We start from the raw sequence: 20513 nt of genomic DNA, 5'->3' as shown, positions 1-20513 counted from the left end.
ATGTCGCACCCCAAGGAGCAGAGCAGCCCAAGCTGGGAGGCCGATATAAATATCTGAAGCCAATTAAACAGACCATCAAGAACATCCACCTTTCACCGTGTTGCTAATTTAAGAGGCTCTCTGGGAATACGGTGCCATCCTCCTGGGATCCACTGCAGGATCTGCTCCCTGCTCCATCTCCGAGAAAGGAATGTCAGGGATTACATTCTGTATATTCCATGCCAGTCCAGCACCACTTAGCCCAGAACATCTGCCCAGGGTGACCTGTGGGGTGACCCTGAGGCCCCCCCCCCCCCCAACTTTTCACAACATAATGCTCCTAAAGCCAAGCTCAGGGGATGTCAGGGCCCTGGCAGAGCCCACACTCATGAAGTTCACATCCTTCTATTTACACCAAGTCACAGCGTAACCTTGTGGTAAAACAACCTGTCCCAGGGACTCACCGCTCCAAGGTTTGAGAGAGGGAAGATTCATCAGCTCAAACAGTGCCAAACAACCCTCCAAAGCTTAAAGTACCGAGAGACTTCTCTAGTAACTTCAGCACAAATTCCATTACTTCTAGCACCACACAAGCAGCCATTTCCCTTTTGTTCAGTACCCAAGCACCAACAGGCACCGCCTGACAACAGCCCCTTCTCCTTACACTTCAGCCCCAAGGGAGGTGTAGCTCATGGCCTGGAGGCCACCCAGCCTCAGTGACAGCATTTAGCTCTGAAGCACCGCACACCTTCCTAGGAACTCATCGAGCCATCCTGCATGTTTAACACACACCAGTGCAAGTGAGACTTCAGCTATCACAGTTCTATATTTGATACTTGAAGACTCCCAACAGTAAAGGCACCCACGAGCTGTGCTGCTCAGCATTTCACTTGTGAGTTCCCAACTAACACATGCCCTGAAGCACCAGATCCTAATTCCCAGTGGAAATGAACAATCCGCAAATATTCCACTAAAAGTATGCTTTTACAGGATTGCTAGATTTTTTCAAGTCCTGGTAGATCACAGCCATGAGTTCCAGTCAAGCAAAGAATGACCAACACCTTTCCGTACCTGCAACTTTAATGGTTGGGGCAGTTCCAGAGGCATCTCTTCAGAGTGCAAGTCTTAAACAGCTTAAACCAGCAATAAAAAGTAAAATATAAATTTTTATTTAGAATTAAAGCAAATACTTCAGTATCACAAACACAATATTAAACTTCAAGAAATATACTGCTAATTTGGAGGGAGCATTTATTTGCACAACCACAACATGCACACAAATCCAGAAAAAGATGTGGAGTCTGAAATTTTCAACATCTCACCACCAGAGCAGTTGGTCACAATGTTTCATACAGAGTTATATGTACTGTAATAGATGTTGACAAAATTTCTACAGAATCATCTTTATAGACAACAAGAAAGCTCTAAGAGGCAAACATTGCAATCTATTCTTCTTCTGATGAGTCTCTCTCAAACGTGTAGGCCATGAAGCAAGCATCTGGTCTCTTGGGGACAAGGGGATGCCCTGGTCTCACAATCTCAAAGCCCAAAAAGCTGAAAGTACGGAGCAATGCAGCTAGAAAGAAAAAAAAAAAAGCAGAAAGTAAGTTTCATCCATTTGATACTGTACAATTAAAGCATCCACATTTCTAGAGACAGTGCTATGAGGTAACACCTACCTCTATCATCTCTGTTCTTGTGGAAACAAATAAACACATGATCAACTCGAAGCTGTTCTTCGGCAAACTCTAGAAGAACCGCAAAACTGCAAGACAAATACAAGGCGTTCAATGCACGTGAGCAAGCATTTCCTTCAGAGACAGTCAGCAAGGCCCTGCGAGCCAAGCTCACAGGCGCAAAGGTGGGAGAGGAAAGCCCTGAGCCCTAGGTTTAACTTGAGGCAGAAATCTAAGTCTTCAGGAACACAGAAAACATGCTTTTGTGTTACAGCAGAAGAATTGCAGTGACAGAACCAGGCTGGGGTTTTCAGTGGATAAAAGCAGCCACCCAGTACCTGGGAGCACAGCTTGAGATCACAGATCTGGGTGGTTCTGCCTGACAACACAGGTAGAAGCAGCCCTCAGACCAGGATCACTGAGTTGCAGCCTCTTACAAGACAGCATCAAGCACCACAATTAGACTTCAACTTCCAGAAAAACAGAAGTGAACATCAACAACAGCAAAGTGTTATTCCACCCTACTGATAGGCCTTCAAGCCAGAGGCAAGTTAAACTGCAGTCAGATTTTATTCTACCCACCTGTCTTTGCTCCCTTCAGGCAGAGCACCACTGGGAATTTCTATATAGAGGTTGTTGTTGTTCAGCACTGCTCTCCAACTAATGTGTTTGGCATCTGTAAGCCTTGACTGGACATTCAGAATTCTTGTCCTGTTATTAGATGTTAGTTCTTCTGTTACATTCAGCCGATTATCCTGTAGCAATAATATACGCAAAGTTATTTTCATTTTAGAGAAGGGATAACTCCCACTAATAGGCCTGAGGCAAGAAATGCATTCAAGCTTACCATAGCAAGCTGCTTAATATTATTCATACTCACCGAATAAAATAAATTAGCTGAAAGATTGTGATCCCTCTGACTATTCCCTCGCCCACCTGGGATCTTCAGGGGTGGGTGAGGGACATCAGGAGCACCACCGAGGCCCCGGACCCAGGTTACTACAGCAATTGAAGGGAACCCTGGAACTAGAAAGGGATCACAGTTAGAGAGGCAAATAGGCAGTGTAAGACAAAGGCCGGTGAATTCTAGGTTTTAAATAGTGATCGGATGGCAAGATTTAAAAAAAACCCAAACCTAGGCAAAGGGAACTCCTCTCACTGCAACCCAAGGATGTGGGAAGACAAAGGAGCCTCCAGACCAGGGACAGGAACACTGCCTTGCACACAGACCCACAAGGGTCAGAAAGCTACTACTGCAGTGTTTTGAGGGAGACTAAGTGGGAGATGAAAATACTCCTAGTGTGAAGTGAGCAAGGTATGTTTCTATACCAAGGCAGCAGCGTGCTTGACCTGATCTCAAGAGAAGAATCATTCTGCTATCACATATGCAAGATCCCATTTTCTCCCCCAGCTTGTTCTCCTAAGTTATCATGACTCTACTGGCCCAGCGAGCTAGGGATATTTTTCCCTGTGACATACGACCCTAATTACTGCAGGCCTTTGCATCAGCACTCTTGGCTTGAGGTCAGAAAATTACATGAATTAAGTCTCACAGATGTCACGACCTCAAATGCTTTCACCACACTCAGACACAAAGCTCACCAGTTTTAACTTCGAGACCACACCTGAATATCTGAAAACCTTTCTTCAGAACAATTTTACACTGCTCGGCTAAGTTCGGTTCTTAATGTTAAGAATTTTATCCTCAAGATATGAAACATATTTCTTCCATGAACATAAGTTTTACTCCATCCATACGAGCCTTCTTAAGCAAATAAGCCTTCTAGTGTAGGAAGAGCAAAGGCTGTGCTGAGTGGCCCCTCCCTCTGCACCATCCTTCACCCTGCAGGCTCACTCTTGAGTTGCGTCATCTCAGCAGATGCAGCAATCGAGGCCCTTAGGGAAATTTTCACAATCGTCCTGTCTGTGAGTGCCAGCAGCCATTTGCAAATCAGAATAAACATGTACAAAATAATCCACCATTTTGCACAGTTTGTACGAGTTTGATTCTTTTTTTTCCTAATGAACTTGAAACTTGTGATGAATAATCCATATTAGAAAGGCACTGAATGGCCAGATAGGTCAAATATTATATGCTGGAAGTCATTACTAAGCACAGCAACTGCAAAGTTTTATTAAAAAAATAAAATTTATCCTCTCAATTAAATGAGTATTCGATCCATTATTTTAGGCTCTTTGAAAGAGAGGCACTTTTCTTTAGTATTAGCATTACTTATTTTATCTCAGAGTGATTGTAAAGCTACACATTCCTAATGATGCTTGCAAATAAGCCTTTACACCCCCACCCCCCGCTTCAGAGGTGTGCAGTGGCAATCCTTTACACGATTTCACCTTTTGACCGGTGAAATGCTGTGCGTAATGAAGGTTGCCTACACTTTGCAATCAAGACTATATTTTAGAGTGATGTTTGTGTGCGCTTACTCCTCTGGAAAAAAATAACCTTTAAACAGCAGTCAAGTATAAAAACGGCTTCCTTAAAAAAACCCTGAAACTCCTCTCATGGTCTGCATATGGTTTCCTCAATACAAGGCAGACTGATGTCCTAAGCCTGCCTCACTCTACACCAGTCACCTCGATTCACATATTTTCTTCCCAGCATCTGTCAGGATCGTTTAATCTTTTGGTTGAGTTTTAAACAGCTCTCCTAACACTCTTATGCTCAGCACCCTCGTATCTACGATTGCATAAGGGGATAACAGTTTTCAATCCTTTGAGATCTTTGCCTAATTGGTGGCGTTTTTTCCCCCGGTAGGAAGAAGGCACCCACAGGCCCTGCCTCCAGCCCGGCTTTTGTCTCCAGGCACCTTTCAGCCCCGTTAACTTGCTCGGGAGCAGCTTACGGACCAGCCGCCCCCCACCAGGGCCCGGTGTATGTTGTTCAAGGCTTCCTCCCACGGTTATGACAACTCCGGAGATGCGATGGGAGCTCTCCCTGCAGGCGGACGGCAGCTAACGTGGCACATGGCGGGAGGCAGCCGGGTGTGTGTGAGGCGACTCAGGGGGGGTGGCGGCCGCGGGCAGCTCCCCCCGCCCCGGGGGAGGGGGGACGTGCCGCCCGGCACGGCGGCGAGTCACACCGGGCCGAGGAGTGGGTGCAACCGGCGCCGCCTTGGGCGTTCAAAAAACCCCCCCCCCTTTTTGTTTTTTTCCCCTCATGGTTTTCCCTTCCCTCCCCCCTTTTTCTGCCGGGGAAGAGGCCAGGCCGCAGCGCCCAGCGCTGAGGCGGCGGCGCGGGCCGCCCCTCCCCCACCCGCCACGGAGCACCCCTCCCCCCGGTCACGGGGGAGGCGACGGGCGCTTGAGGGACGAGGAGGAGGAGGAGGAGGAGGATCAGGACGGGCCCTGAGGGGAAGGGAGGAGGCGGCGAGCGCCCAGCGGTGCGAAGGCTGAGGGAGGCCCCGGCCCCTCACCTGCTCTGTCCGGTACTGAGGCTCAGCACAGCGGGCATGATGGTGCTTTTATTCCCCTCTTTCTCTCTAGCGAAGCAGTGACTGTTGAGTATCCGCTGCAGGGAGGATTTCACCATCCGGCCGCTCTGGTCCGAACCCCGAAACCCTCCGCCGCCTCCCGCCGGCCGCTCTCCAGGCGCTGCTACACAAAATGGCACCGTTGCTGCAGTAGGTCCTTATATACCCTTCCCAGGCCACGCCTCCCGCCACGGCAACGCCCCGCGAGGCGGGACACGCCCCCGACCGGGAAAGGGCTCCCGTCCGGTGAACGGCCCGATTGTCCCTTAGAAAATCTCCCTTCCCATTGGCTGAAGGGAGCGCGGGGGACGGAACAGAGAGCTCTTTCTCTATTGGCTGGCAGCCTGAGAAGGTTCAAGCATTGGTTAGAAGAGCGTCAGGACGGAGACAGAGAGGGAATAGCGGTCTCTGATTGGCTACGCCCGCTGTGGGTGGGCGGGGTCTGGCGGGGTTCGGCCGGGAGGCTCCGCCGCGGCTCCGCAGCCCTCACTCCCCGTAGAGCCGCCGGTTCGAGTCCCGCGTCCGCGCCCCCGCCTGGCTGAGGTAAACTGCGGAGGAGGGGAGGGGCCAGCCCCGGCCTGGCGCATGCGCCGGTGAGGGGAAGAGCGGGGCGGTGGCAGTGGCCGTGGCCGGGGGGTGGCTGCGGCTGGGCACGGAGGGTCGGGTCACCGTCCGGCCTCGGCACGGTCCGGCTTTACAGCCCCGGGGCTTCTCGCTCGCGGGTGGGGGGGAACGCAGCCTCCTGGCAGCGGGACATCCTGTGGGGAACAGCCGGCGCCGGGCCGGGGGGGGGCATCGCCACCCTCCGATCTGTCACGCGAAGCGTTTTTCGCCTCAATGCTGAGAGAAACTTTAATTAAAAAAATAATTTAAAACTCCCCCAAGTACTGGAGGGGGTCCCTGAAAGGACGGGCTGAAGTGGTGACACAGTTTTGGGGTCCCAGTTTCCCTCGGCCTGTGCCTTGTGCTGGCCAGCGGCAGTAATTTATAGCTCGGGTTGTCTGGGGAATGGTTGGTGGTAATCTTTTTAAATGGAAAAAGGCTTCGTGCTGCGCCTTCGTGAGGAAGTGAATAAATCCTGGTTATTTACAGAGCAGAAGTTGGGCTGCGTCCCCACCCCCATAACAAACAGCCCGTAACGCTCCCCTGACTTTTCGTCTGCTCTGCTTTTCATCTCCTCTCCAAGGATTTTGGAAATCCGAGGCTCGGGAACACGGTTGGGTCTTTCTGCAGCCCCGCGGGAAGAGCAAGGTCTGGAGGGAAGGATGTGCATTTGAAAATCAGACGCCCCTCTTCTCTTTTGGACAATATTGATGAAAACACAGATTCATCCCTGTGGGGGTGGGGGTCAATCTTCAAAATTCATCTTAAAAGCAGCAAACGCGTACAAAAGGTAAATAGGTTATAATTTCCATGACAGGAGATCTTTGACTTGGCCGTTTCTGACCATTTCAGCCTGAAAACCGAGTCAGAAGCACATCACAGAAGTCAGGGCATGTCTTAAGCAGTGGATCTTATCCTGTATGGAAAGAAAGCTCAAAACAATGGTTTAAATGACGCTGAATTGAGTTTCCACTCAGGTATGCCTTGTAAATTAAGTGGAAAAGGTCTTTATAGACTCGAAGAAAACTACTAAAAATATGTGGTAATGATTTTCAAAATCATGGTTTTCTAAAAAAAAAAAATAAATTGTAGATGGCTGTATTTCTTTTTTGTTCATTCACACACCTATTTTATTGCCTTCAGGTACCATAGCTGCATTTGGGCTGCCTTTTTTTTTTTTTTACTATATTGCTTGTTTTTATTTGCTTTAAAATATTCCCATCCAGGAGCTCTGGGCACATGGATAGTCCATTGAGTGGTTCCGCTTTGCACAAGGATAAGTGTTTAAATCCCCTCCCACCTTCTGTGTCCTGAAACTTCTCTGATTGACTATGATGGAACAAAGCGTATTTGCCAAAAGAAAACGCTGTCTGTTCTCCTGCAGCTTAGATGAGAAGCCTAGCCTGGTCAGCAGCCAGTGACTAGTCTGGGAGTCATGGTAAGTAAGAGGTACAAGAGAAAAAACCTTTTCCTGCTGCAGGTATCTGCACTTAACTTGCAGAACACAACATAACTAAGACGTTAGTGCTTGCTTTCACCTCGCTCTCTAGATTTGCTGTTGATTTATGGAGGGGAAGCTGACTGCCACTTAATGCATTACCCAGAGACTAACTTGAAACAATAGGATAGCTGCAATTCAGGAACATCCGGACCAAATGAAGCACAATGGAGAAGATTTAGCAATTCATGTTTTGTGTGTTGGATTAGAAAGGTTTTCCTGATGTGGGGATGGATCTGTTAGTCGATGGAAGGACTGCCTTAGCATTTTGTCATAGGTTTCATTATTTTGAACAATGGCATTTATTATTTATGCAGTAATCTGACTGTAATTCCTTATAATGGCACTGTGTCAGAAGACATCATCTTTGCAGCTGCTTCCCTCTTCACTGTGGCACTGGAAACAGCTTTGCCCTTTGGATACCTGTCATCTCAACGGGCCATCATTCCGTTTTACAGCCAAGTGACCTGGATAACGCTGCAGTGCTCTGTAGTCTGCACAAAGTCCAATCAACCTGGTCTGGGTTTGTGCATTAAATATCGTGAGGGATTAGTTCCAGCTGCAGTTTTGCTGAGATAGCCTGACTTCCAGTTTAGCAGTGACAGCGATTCATAAATCCTCACAGAGAAGCCTCTGACTCACAATTCAGGATTACCAGCTGAGGCAGTTTGAGATGTTGCTGTCGCCAGCTGGTTTTTTACCACTGGTTTGCTGTGATTACCCTGCCCATGGCAGCAGAGGAGGCAGAAGTAACCGTGTGTCGGTGTCTCAGTTACTCCAGCTGCATTTCTGTTTTGGCATCATCATCCAAACCCAGTCTCAGTCCCTGCTGTTCTCTAATACGCTGGGCAGTGAAGCCTAACAGCTGATGTGCGGGCATCCTTCCCTACTCGCCCGCGTCTGCTGTGGCACAGCAGCTTTCGACACAGAGACAAGATGGACAAGTGCAAATAGAGAATTTCATCCATCGAAGTCCTGGGGCTCTAGTTCATCCCAAGTCCTATGCTGGTGTCCACAAATACCCTATCAAAGGCCCCCTCATTCTGCTGACTCCCAACTACCATCTCCAAAAGATACGTCTTTCAAAGGACTGGCATAGTCCCCAGAGCAGGAGATGCAGCAGGAGCTTATATCAATTCTCCCCTGAACTGCTCACTGCACTCCTCTGAGGAGAGAGCATGCAACGAGTCCCAGTTGTTCTGTGTTCTTACAGAAGCAGGTCATAGCAATTAGGCTGTGTGAAACGACCTGGGAAAATATCTTGTACAGTCTGAGTTACTCAGTAACTAGACCTGTTAACAGAGAAAGTACAAAACAAGCACTAACTCCACGTTAGGAATCTAAGTTGAAATTGTTTCAATTGAGGAAAACCAAGGAGTTTCATTTTCTAGACCTTCATTTTCCTTTTTTTTAGCTTGTTTCAGCACGCTTTTCAGCCTCTTCTAACAAAAGAGGTCTCAAACATTAGTGAAAATTGCCAGTTAATGATTCTTAGTCAAGCTTTTATAGACATGAAACTAGTGCTCGGAAAGATGTACAGGACCTGAAACACTCATAAGACTTGCCAGTTCTGAAATCCTGCTCTTGATACTGTAGTTGTATTGCATCTTGTATTTAGAGAAGGAAAGAGAAACCGTTCTGTTGTTTGTGATTAAAACATAACTAAACAACACGGCTGCCAACATTAGTGCTTTTGTGTGGTTTTCTGCCGCTGAGGAGGCTATCAGAGGGTGGGCCGCTGCAGGTAACAAAGTTCCAGTGAAGGTGAATGGAAAAAAACTGATATTTGACATGTAGCAGAAACCCCCATATATTTTCTGCTTAGCTGCATCAAGCCAGCATAGCTCTTCTTGAATGTGGGAATAGACGTTTATGACATTTAGCAGCATCACGGGAATTAATCTAACTCTGATTTGCTGACTAGGGAAGTACAACAGAAAGAAAAACACAAGCTCTCTTTTAAAGCATGTGCAGTCCTTACATAGCATTACACACTTAGTAACTCCCCAGAAATGGTTTAAAACAAAAAAAAAAAATTAATTGAGCCAGACTATAAAATCAAGTTGTTCTGATTGCCTTTTCTCTCCATTTCCACTCCAGGAAGACTCTACTTGTTCTCACAGTTTTAAGAGTTATCTAGAGATGTAGCCAAGCACCAGAACAGGACAGAGTCTGAGGCAGTGATGTCCATCATGATGTGTTTTCACAGAAATCGTTGCGTGTGATGACTTCTCCACCCTGTAATTTAGCTGGTTTTAGACCCAGAATAATTTATATGTCCATCTTGGTCAGCTCTGTCTGGAGACAAAGCGCAGCACAAGCTTGTGAGGTCTTTCTCAAAACACTGGGCAGTGTTATTTCTAACCTTTATAAGACCTGTAGTTTATAAATATTATAAAGCAAGGCTCTTAAATCTACCTGTCTCCTTCCTTAGAACTTCTGGTTTGTTTCCTTACAGGTAACAGTTAACTACCAGTTATCTAATTTTAAATACCCCCACACTAAAAACACTGTTTGGTGTGTTAGAATCTATTCTGATCTTTGTGGGACATGTAATTAGAACACTTTTTCTAGCTGGAAAACTCTCCTCATTTTCATTGTCATCCGTGCGAGAATGATTTGATTTGAAGGTCAGGTTTTCTGCAGACCCACTTGTGCTGGAAGGAGATTCTGCATGCCACTGCGAAGTTAAGCTGGAATTCTTAGATGTTTACCAGCACAGGGAAGAATTTATTTTCCAAGATCTTTGTGAGATATTGAACAAGAAGAAAGCAGTGACTAGTTCGTCGGGCCAACAAATGTCTGTACTTCTTACCAAAGAAACTTTGGATCTCTGCTTTCTCACTTAAAAACAGCTGGTATGAAGAGGACTATATATTGAATGCAGATGAGGTAACAGATGCTTAAAATGCTTTAGTCTCGTTATCTGATTTAGGGGAGTAATCCAACATAGTGCTAGTCACCTGATAAGTGCTGAGTTGTTTTCTTTAACTTTGCAGGATCAAACTTACCAGGCATTGCAGTTCAGTTTCCATGTAAAAATAATGTGGGGGCGAGGGGAAAAGTTTGAAGGAGAAGAGGAAATACAGTCAGCTAGAGAGCGGGTTAGCCACAGCACAAGACACGAGATAGGGTCAGAGGATGGCACCTTGACATTTCTGGGGAAAGAAGTGTGCTTGAGCAATTTGTCATTACGGTTCTGTAATTTAAGAATAATGTTCCACAAGCTTGATTTTTGTATTGATTTTTCTCTGGGTGTTGCTGCCAGTTATGAACAAATAGTCATGAGGAATTCAGAGGTAGTTACAAAAGAATAAAGTGGAAGACATTGCAACATCCTCCCTTCCACAATCTATTTTCTGTTTGATTTACATTGGGCCAGATGCAGCTCGCATCTCCATCCCCTCCTCTCCCTCTGCTCCCCCTCCCCAAGTTAATGAGAGGTGATGAAGGTCCGGTTCTGGCAAAGGGTGCAATGGCACAGCGGGGAGTTCGGCTCCAAGAGGAGATGGTGTGCTTTCCTTCCCGTTGGCATGGGACAGAGCGGTGGGGTGCACAGCACCTCGCAGAGCCGGGTCCCGAGGAAACGAGCCCCTCTGTGACCACATGTAATCAGCATTTTGGTGCGCAGCGGCTTTCTGGAATTCTTCTGTGAACATTTTCTTTCTCTGCCTGACTCCTTTCCCTTGCTTGCTTACTGGAGCCTTTGTGTGGTGGGTGTATTTGTTTATTTTTTGCTTAGCTTCCCTTTTCTCCTACAGGAGAGTTCAGCACTATCTGATGTTTCTTTACAGAATAGGCCACTTCCACAGCCTCTGTGTCGGGAAGGCGAGCTGGACGGCGTGGCTTATTTTCCTTCATATTGTGCTTGGATCAGTCAACCTTAGGGACGAGGAAGTGCACAGTACAGCTCAGCTTTTGTAACTCGTAATTTCGTTTGGAAATGTTATCAAAACAAACAGATGCCAGCAGGATGAGCGTTAAGACCTGTGCAGAATCTGCTCTGTCAGAAACGAGTTCAGAGTCAGTTTTGCCTGCCTAAACATTTTGCCCAACAGCTCATTAAAATGGATATATTCAAAGGCGACTTCCCCCCCCACCCCCCGATTAGATCATTCCTGTGATAAGAGCATTAACGAGCATATTTTCCCATAAATAAAATGAACAAGCCTCGAGGGCAGGGAAGGTTATTTAGCTTGCAATATGTTATATCCCACACTCGTCTTTCAGAGAGTTGCGAGTAAGGGAACCAGTTTGTCCCTTTACTGTAGCTGAGAGCAAGCGCGAGAACGGCTTCTGGCCAGCAGGATTGGCAAAGTGGGATTTCTTCTAGCTGTACGTTTGTGCTGCACGCTGCTTTATTTCGGGTATAATCCCTGTGGATTCAGCAATTCGCAAAGTCACTGGCCGGAGCTCACCCAGAGCTGTGCTAACAGCCAGGGCAGCTCTCGGGGTGCCGCCGGAGGCACAGGGGATTTCCGGCCCCAGTAGCAGTCACTTTTGCCAGCCTGTTTATTTGAGGTGCATGCAGCCTTGTGCTTTTGCCCATGAGCTATCCGTGTTTGAACCAATATTTACTCATGGTTCTGTATACCAAGATAGTCAGCAATCCCTCTGAGTGAGAGTGAGGCTGGAACCAGCCATCAGGCCAGCTTAGCAGCTTGGGTTGTTTGCTTTTTTTAAAAAAAAATACTCTTGAATTTCAGGCTGGTGAAAGGTGGCAGCGTGACAGCTCTGGTGAGCCTTTACCCACACAGCAGGTAGAGCGATGGCGGTGCAAGCTTCCCCTGCAGCACACCCCCTCCGTCCTGCCCACCCACTGCACCTCTTCAGCCAGAAAAACCCCTCTGAGCAGCAGGTAGGGAGCAGACCCCCGACTCGTACAGGCCTTGGCGTCTCCCCACTGCTTGCTCTGTAGGCACCAAACTGAAATCCAAAGACAACTGGTGCTATCGTGATGGCTATAAAGGACTGACAGCAAACTGCTATCAAATAAACTGCCAGGTTGTCAACAGACTTGGGAGTGGAGGCTGTAAAATGAAGGCAGCTCTATTTAATTGCTAGAATTTTCCAGTTTTCGTAAGGGATTCTATTTATGAAGCTGTTCTAGGTACAAATTAACTTACCCTGTCTCCTGTTTGTTATTAACTCTAGAAGAAGCTGAGATTTGAAGGATTCATTGCTTACCCTGCTGGAAAGGCGTGAGCCACTGCGAAGCACTGCAATGTTTTACAGCCATGCTCCTGAGAGCGTTGCGATGCCTTTTCCTATGTTTCCGAAGTAACCAGGCTTTAGGAGAGCTGTTATCCCACATGTCTTGCCGTGTGTAAGCCCAGCAATCTCACACAGGTACCCTAACTTGACTCATGGGGCTTCCTGCTGCAGAGGCAGGGTAGCCTAATCTTTGGGGAGTGCAAAAGCGCACTTCCACGCAGAGCTGAACATGTCCTCGCAACTCTTAATAAGACCAACAGATTTCCTAAGGTGCTAGAAGATAAAGAGGTGGCATAAGGAAGGCAAGAAACCCTGATATTACTGTTTGGGATTGGATCGATGACCTAGTTAGTTTGATTTTCTGCTTACAGTGACTTTTACCAAGTACTTCATATGACGATCTGAAAACCTCCTGCTTCAGAGGTGTATGCAAAGGAAGGGAGCAGTTGCGATTACAGAAGATAAACTGTCCGGATAGGAGTTAAGAGTTAGTGCTGAAATTTGTTTTTTGGGTATTTTAGCTACCGAAGCTCCTATTTCTGTTCCTCTGGACAGCTGATCCCCATATAAATGTTTGTCCTTTCTCGGGTTAGAGAGTTTCCATTTTGGATTGTCTAGTGGGTACGTCCTTCCAAATCGCAGTGCAGGTGTTCTGCCTTCCTGGTGCTTCCCCTGACTTTTGTCCTACAGCATATTAATTTCCAAGCTCACGGTTCCTTATTCCCCATGACATTTCCATGTTTGTTTGGCTTCACACCCAGACGTATCCTCGATCTCTGACTGCCAGCCATCAGGCAGCAGTGGAAGCCAAAGATCATGTACTATCCAATTGGGCAGTCTCAGCCCGTCTTCAGACTCATTGAGCTCATTAGGGAGGCAAATGTAATCAGCTATCCTTCAAGGAACAGGATGTGACAGGAAGCAATGAGAGTCAGCAGGTCAGTCCTCAGCAGCTGTCAGAACAATGTGCACAGTACGGCAGCTCTGTAGTTCTGCTAAATCAAGTCACGGGCTTAATGGGCTGGAGTATGCACATTAAAACCGATCCCTGCAGAGATCAGAGTGTGTCGCGGCGGCGGCGGCAGATCCTACACCGTCCCTGTGATGGCTTGTATTGATCAGACAGTGAAAACAGGATCTATGGTTTACATGTTTAAGCTTCCAATGCTACCTCTCAGTCCTTGCAGCCCTCGTGCTCCCTTTGGAGGCTGTAACTTACTTTGCTTCTGTCACTGTGGATTGGGAAACTGAGGCAGGAAGAAAGGACCAGCCTCAGGCTGTGCAGAAGCAGAGCTGAGATGGGAGCTGAAGAGGTCTCGTGGCCTCTGCTCCCTTCAGGCTCCCTCCTCTGACCTCGAATCCTACAAGACTAGGGGGTTTAGGTTGCTTTTAAAAGTCTAGTTACCTCAAAGAACCTTTGAAATAAGGAAAATGTTCCCTTGAACCTAAATTGTCTGTCCTTATCCTGTCTCAACTCTCTTTGATAATCCTCTTTGTTCCCTTTAAAAATATTTATGGGAGATTATTCTTTGGCAGTGATAGACATGTTTAATTCTCTTTTCTATTATACTGGGCTTTTCTTTGAATGGTTTCCTGATGTCTTGCCGTTTGGTATTGTTAGGTTTATGTATTGTGGTTTTAAGATTTTAAATGGGTTCAGAAATCCGCTTGCTTGTGGTAACTGGATACTTTTCCCCATGAACTGTTACGGAGGTGGCCGCAAGATATCAATTTATACAAAACTATTTTTATTTTTTTTTAATTTTAGCATTTTCATGGTACTGTCAATTGACATGACCACCTCCCTGGGCCTCTGTACGGCTCTGACCAGCATCATCGCAGCTTGTGTCTGTCAACAACGCCAACGTGATGGCACTGAAACTCTGGTTATTTGCATCGCTAATTTTGCATCGCTACTCTCAGTATCCCTGGGACTTTTAAAACTCTTTGAATTTTAACAACAAGCCTTTCCTGAGCCTCGCAAAATGATGCAAATAAAGTTTAATAAATGCATAATACATATATTTAATAATATATAAGGCTTGATTAAGCCTTTATCATTCCAGTTCAGACTGTGGTGCAGCTAGCAGTAAATCTGCATCCAGCCCTGAACGTAAGTGATCAGAGACGACCGTGCCGTCTTCATCTTGGTGCCAAGCTTTCTATCACAGAGGATATTAGTTGCCATTGCACAAACCCTATAAGCCATGCTCCTGCCCCAAACGAATCATTCCTGACAGATGTGTCTAACCTGTTCATAAAACCCTTCAGTGATAGCAAGGCCAACAGTTCCCTAGACAATCTCTTCCAATAGTTTTCAGTCTTTACTGCTACAAAGTATGTGGGGTTTTCCCCCTTAAATTCATGACTGCTATTCATCTTGCTGTTACCATGGGCAAGAAGACAGTTTCTCTTCAGTCTCTCCCCGCTGTATTCATGCAGGACACATTCAAACTCTTTATCTTCGGCCAAAATACTTCTCACAGCAGTTCCAATGAGACTTTTTTTCCATGACCTCCAGGTATAAAGCTGTGACACATTTGGAGGAAACTGTAAGATTAGGAAAAACAAGCTGTTCTTAATTTTCCTTGAAAATAAGCTATTGTTGTAGCTCTCCAAGATCCATGCTCATTATAGTACTTTGAAAAGTTACCAATCTCAAGGCACACACAATCCAAGGGAAGTCAGCTTGTGTATCTTCTTTGATTGACTTTTCATCTGGGAAGATTTCAAGAGCTCTTGACACAGCGGTACAGGGACATTGAGCACTGGGACTTCCCAGTTTCAGAGACCTACGTGTGGGATGTCTTTACTGATGGAGGCATAGGGCTAGGAGAGACCTTGTGAGTCAAACACAGACCAGTTGTCCACGTGTGGTTCTAGGATCCCGTCCATAAAAGTACAGTGCTCCACCCTCACAGCCTCCAGCGTGTGCCCTGCGAGGCCATTCCACACACTGAGTGCTCTAAGAGTTACGAAGCTCCTTCTTAATCCTAGTTTTATTTCTTTGTAGCCAATTTTTTTCTCAACTGGTTTCATGCCAACATTGTCCTTATGTTTAAATAGATGTCTCAGCTCTCTCTTGGGTGCTTTTATGTGTAGCAATCCTACCCCTTCTGGCCTTTGTTTTGGTAGGCTAAGCAAACTGAGATCGTCTTCTGTAAAAGTTTCCTTTCTCCTTGTTACGTTTCTTGTCAAGGAAGTATCTGAGCCACCCGAAATCTTTCCCGCACAAGCTGTCTATCTCTCCGTGACCATATAAGTGCCACCACCTCTTACGTGGAACCCAACTATTTATAAATGCATTTGCTGGATGTTGGAAAAGGAGCTGAGAAAACACACACAACCAAGGAGAACAAGGAGCAAAAAGCTTGACGTATCTACCTGGGGGGTTATAATTCGACAAGGATGCCGGGGCTTATGCTGTTGTGCTTCGTGAAAGGGCTGTTGGAGCCTCAGCACTGGATCCTGTGACTCATTTGGGTCTCTGCTTTGATGTTTTGTTGAAAGCCGCCTTCAGTGGTCTGGCAAAGGGATACAAACCGGCATTGGTCTGAACCACTGCCTCGGTAGTATCTAGGTGGAAGGAGTTTGGCAAAACCTTACTCTGCACCACAAAAATGTTGCTTAGAGATCTCCCACCAGTCTGGGCCTGAGTCTGTTTAGCTCCTAAGTGCTGATCTTTGATAAGGAACGAAGAATTTGTTTTTTTGTGAAAACTTGTCGCTTTTCATCTTTCTTCGCACTCAGAGCTAGTGGTCCTCTTGACATGGTTCCCACAAGACTGGTGGTATTGCCCCTTCAGCCCTGCACGCTCCCAGCAAGCAGCAAGTTTCTGAGGATGGTGGGTTTAGTTGGCACCACTCAGGGAAGAGGTGCCAAAAGGGGCTCAGAAACGATGCTGTGACTGATGTGCAAGAGCGGTGAAGCTGCCAGCCACAAACTTGCACCCTGCTGTCCTGAGGTCCCAGAGATGGACATTTAAAAGCTCTTTTAGTTGCAAAAGCCCGGAGCTCTTATTTTCGGCACATCTGTGCTATAAAAACCAGTTGTGCTTTTCCCAGCCGTGCCCCCAGCTGCAGCAGTGTTTGGCCCCTGAACTGTGCTGTTGGGGAGATGGTGCTGAGCGTGCCCACGTCCCCCTGCTCCCCTCTAAAGCCTCTCAGCACAAACGTGGTACCAGCATCCGTCCTTAGCACAAGGGAGGGAGCTGGGAGCAATCCCGCTGCCTGCTGGTGTTCAGCACAGAGGATGAGGAAGGGTCTGCTGTGTCTGTAGGGTGGTTGGAGAACCCTGTGTGAGTGGAGGGGCTGGATCCCAGGAGAAGCCGGGCTGGCAGCACGAGGCTGAAGCAAGCACTGCTGTGAAGTGAGGTGACCTCCTTCCTCCCCCAGCCTCCTGTCTGCGTGCAGAAACGATGGTGCCACACCAGCAGCATTGAGCGATGCTTCCCCCTAAACCCACACGCTCGTTTTCTGTGTGCCAAAGCTGCCCCGTCCCCTCTCCCCTCCCCAAAACCAGCCCACGTACCTGGGCATGGTTGAGGCTGTGCCGGGGCTGAGTAAGGGTGACTCAGAGCTGGGTTCAGCCATCCCCTGCCCGCGCAGGGAGAGGAGCTGGAGCAGGTCCCACCTCGTGGCGTTAGCATCTCTCCCCCACTCCTCCTCCCCGTCACCCCGCACCTCAACTCCTCACCACCGGCGGGTGGAGCAAGACTAAACTGGTCTCTGCATGCATATCGCCTTTGTCTGGTGTGGATGAACATAAACTGCTGGAGGGAAGCATTTTAACGATGAAAACCATGCGGGGCTCAATTGTTCCCTGCATCCATGGAAAATTACTCCTGCTCACTCTCCCCTTTGCTTGAGCAGCTCCAAAACATGCTTGTAGGGGAGGGCGAGGAGAAGGGAGGTGTATGTGCCTGTGGGGTCTGAGCAGCTGCTTTTTTTTTTTTTCCCCTGCCTCTAAATGATTTATTCTGAAAGACCCTCGCCTTTGTGTCTGGAAAAAACACACAGCAATCAGAAAGTGTTTTGGGGCCAGCCATTTAAATGTCACAGGGAGAAGAATAGAAAGAAATGAATCCCCGACATCCCAGTGATGTGGCCCCATCCCCCATCCCTCCCTCCCCTTCCCATCTGGCACAAGCAAAACCAGATGGGAGAGGTGGCCGTGGCGGGGCTGCAGCGGAGGGTGCTGGTCCCACTGCCTGCGTGGGCTACAGTACGTCGCTGCTGGTCCTGAGCACCCATCACGTGCAAGCTCCCCTGTGGTGGGGGACACTTCCACGGGCAGAGCAGCAGGCAGGGAATGGGCAGGGCAGGATCACAAGGGCACAACTCGGGCATGGGGTGACACGGTGGCCGTGGGCACCGCTCTGGTGCTCGGGCTGCCAGTTGCCGTCCCACGAACCCGCCCCAGGAGCCCTGCAGGTCCGTCTGTCCATCCACCGTCCTTCAGGGTGACCAGGCCCTCTCCTCCTGCCTCTTCCCCACAGATTTGCTTTGCCGTGGTGCTCCATTTTCATTTTTTCACCTTTTTCAGACCCTACCTTTTTTATCCAAGTTTCTGGCCTGTTTGCTCGCCCACATCCTTGATTCTTTTCCTTCTCCCTTTTATATTTCCCCCCCCTCCCTCCACTACCAGCTCTGCCCAGCTTTCCTCTTTATCTCCTGCTCTAGCTCCCATTGTGCTTTCTTTGTCATCCTGATGACAACGTTCTTAGGTATAAGAAAAAGAAAATCCCAGCGATATGCAGCTGCAAGGCTTTCATTAGCGATCGGGGCTGCTGGGCTGACTTTTTTAATTCCCTGTGCAAACCATGCCTTCCCTCGCCGCTCTGTGGTACCCTGCACTCTCCCTGGGGCTGAGACCCATGCCGTCCCTACCAGCTGCTCTGTGAGGATGGAGGTGGGAAGGCTCAGGGCAGAAGCATTCCCAGGATCTGGCTCTCTGCTGGGCCTGGATTTCTCCCCAAAACCCAAGTGAGATGGGAGCAGATGTTGCAGGTCGGCTGAGCAGTCATTGCTGTAGTCAGTCACAAGGGGTGAGCACTCAAAGGAGGAAGGCAGCGGCATGGATGATGTATTGTGAAAGGGATTAAGCTAAATAAATGCAAATTATAGGCTGGGTGTCGAGGATGATTTCTGGTTGTGGGATGTGGCAAGCAATGGATCGTGTCTCGAGACAACACAAAAAACTGTTGTTTGGACGCTGGAAGCTGAACTGAACAAAGCTCTGGAAGATAACTGTTGTATAGTTGGGGACGGTGGATTTAGGATTAAACCTTGCAATAAAAATGCACAGTACTCTAGTAAACCCATCTAGAATCTTCTGCAACCCATTTTAGTGAATTTATTTACCTTTCCATGATGTGGGGAGCACGGCAAATATTATTCCCTCTGTTTACAGAAAGGGAAGCTGCAGCTCTGTGAGACGGTGGGATTGTCCCCCGTCAGAGCCCACAGCAGGTCCAGCCTCGGCGCTCAGCCTCAGTCAGCCTGTGCCTCTGCCCCAGACCCTTGCGCGTGATTTTCTCCAGTCTGTTCTCTCAGCCCCATCCTGTTGCAGGAATGCAACGGGCTGCCCCGACAGGCTGATCTCTTGCCCATGGTGTGAGCTGGTGATTATCTTCAAACATTCCCCTTGCATAGGTGTTCCTGGCACCTGCAATGCTTTTTGCACCCAAGAGTCTTGGGTTGGGCTTTTTTGCATATATTTTTGCCTTTTCAACTTGTTTTCTTCCGCTTTGAAATCCCTCTTATGTACCTGGTGTCATTCTGCAACCTGGTGAGAGCCTTCTTCCCAAGGGGAGGATGGAACAGGAGGCAGGCTGGTTTTCATCTCAGGTACTTGCCAGCCTGGGTCTGGCTGTGGGATGCTTCAGGGATGTGACACGAGCCACCTGATTGCCACTGCAGTTCCTTTCACTCTCTAGTACCCAAAGTCAGGTTTGTTGCAAAGTCCTGATTCCTACAGGGAAGGTAAGGGAGCTGGAGGCATCTCCATGTACAGTCAGGGAGCCACTCCTGTTATTCCCCTCTATTTGTCCACCTTTTTTTCCCCAAGACCTTCAGCTGTTTCAGCTTTCTCTACCCTGCCCAGGCCTGGACAGGACAGCAGGGAGCGATATTTAAAGCATTTGTGAAACTGCGGCTGAACTCAAGTAGCTCTGCAGTGACCTCCTCTCCCTTCTTGGTTTTGAATTCTTCGCCTCCCTCTTTTCCATGTAAGTGGAGAGCTGCTCTATTTAGGGACTGGTGAACACCCCATCAAAGGCGTCTCCAGCAACAGGTTTCTGTGCCTGTTAGGTATTGCTCAGGGTCCCAATTCACTGCCTTGCTCATGGTTGCTAAAAAGACACCGGAAAGATGATGTGGGTGGGCAGGGCTGGAGCCGAGCTCCTCTTAGGTGTGGCTCCCAAGCCGGTCTCTTTTGCAAGCAATTGCTCACTGCAGCCTCCCCGCTGCCTTCCCCACAAACCCAGCAGCCTCTCCCTCCTCAGTATTGGAAATTATTTCACTCAGAAATCAAGAATCATGAAACTGAGGTCATGGGACCAGTTAGTTAGATGAAGGGAAGCAATCCCACAGCATTTTTTCCATATGAATAATACCGAGAATCCCTTTTTGGGCACACGTTGCATCCCGCCATGGGCATGGTTACACCGAGAGGCATGCACAGGGCAAGAAAGTCAGAGCCCCAGGGAAACTGGAGAAACATTCCCCCGCAGCGGGTGGGGTGCAGTAGGGTGGTACTGGTGTAAATCCAAAGTAATTCTATCGGTTTCGCTGGAGTTAGACCAGAAGTTACGTCCATGTCACTGACATGGCAGCCTTGACGGTTTGACACCTAGGGTTAGAAGCCTGAAGGACACGTGTAATTTAAGCCAATGGGGAATTTCATGGCTGTATGAGACCAGTGACCTTCATGCCAGGAGGCAGAAACCGGGGCGGCAGCAAAAAGAGCAGCTAGAGCGGAGTATAGGTTAGATCCTCCCATCCTGCGCTGCCCAGGAGTTTGTTCGCTGTTTTCTTGCTACACCTCCACCTTCAT

The 20513-nt window shown here is 48.0% G+C and overlaps 1 protein-coding gene and 1 long non-coding RNA gene across 2 annotated transcripts; one reads left to right on the top strand and one right to left on the bottom strand.

Annotated features, from left to right (window-relative positions):
• Positions 1–1125: 1125 nt before the first annotated feature.
• OAZ1 (ornithine decarboxylase antizyme 1) lies at positions 1126–5282 on the bottom strand. The gene is given in 6 exon segments (XM_054805704.1): positions 1126–1555; positions 1659–1744; positions 2238–2410; positions 2536–2622; positions 2624–2681; positions 5087–5282. Coding segments are annotated over 6 exon segments (651 nt in total). The 5' UTR covers positions 5203–5282; the 3' UTR covers positions 1126–1424.
• Positions 5283–5593: 311 nt separating this feature from the next.
• On the top strand, positions 5594–8996 carry LOC129197384 (uncharacterized). The gene is made up of 4 exons (XR_008574303.1): positions 5594–5686; positions 6330–6536; positions 6973–7184; positions 7297–8996. It is a non-coding gene; the product is annotated as an uncharacterized LOC129197384 (long non-coding RNA).
• Positions 8997–20513: the final 11517 nt, after the last annotated feature.

This window comes from Grus americana, chromosome 28, assembly GCF_028858705.1.
Source record: "Grus americana isolate bGruAme1 chromosome 28, bGruAme1.mat, whole genome shotgun sequence".
NCBI lineage: Eukaryota > Metazoa > Chordata > Aves > Gruiformes > Gruidae > Grus > Grus americana.
Note: the sequence above shows the minus strand (reverse complement) of the source record. Positions and strands in the feature narration are given on the sequence as shown.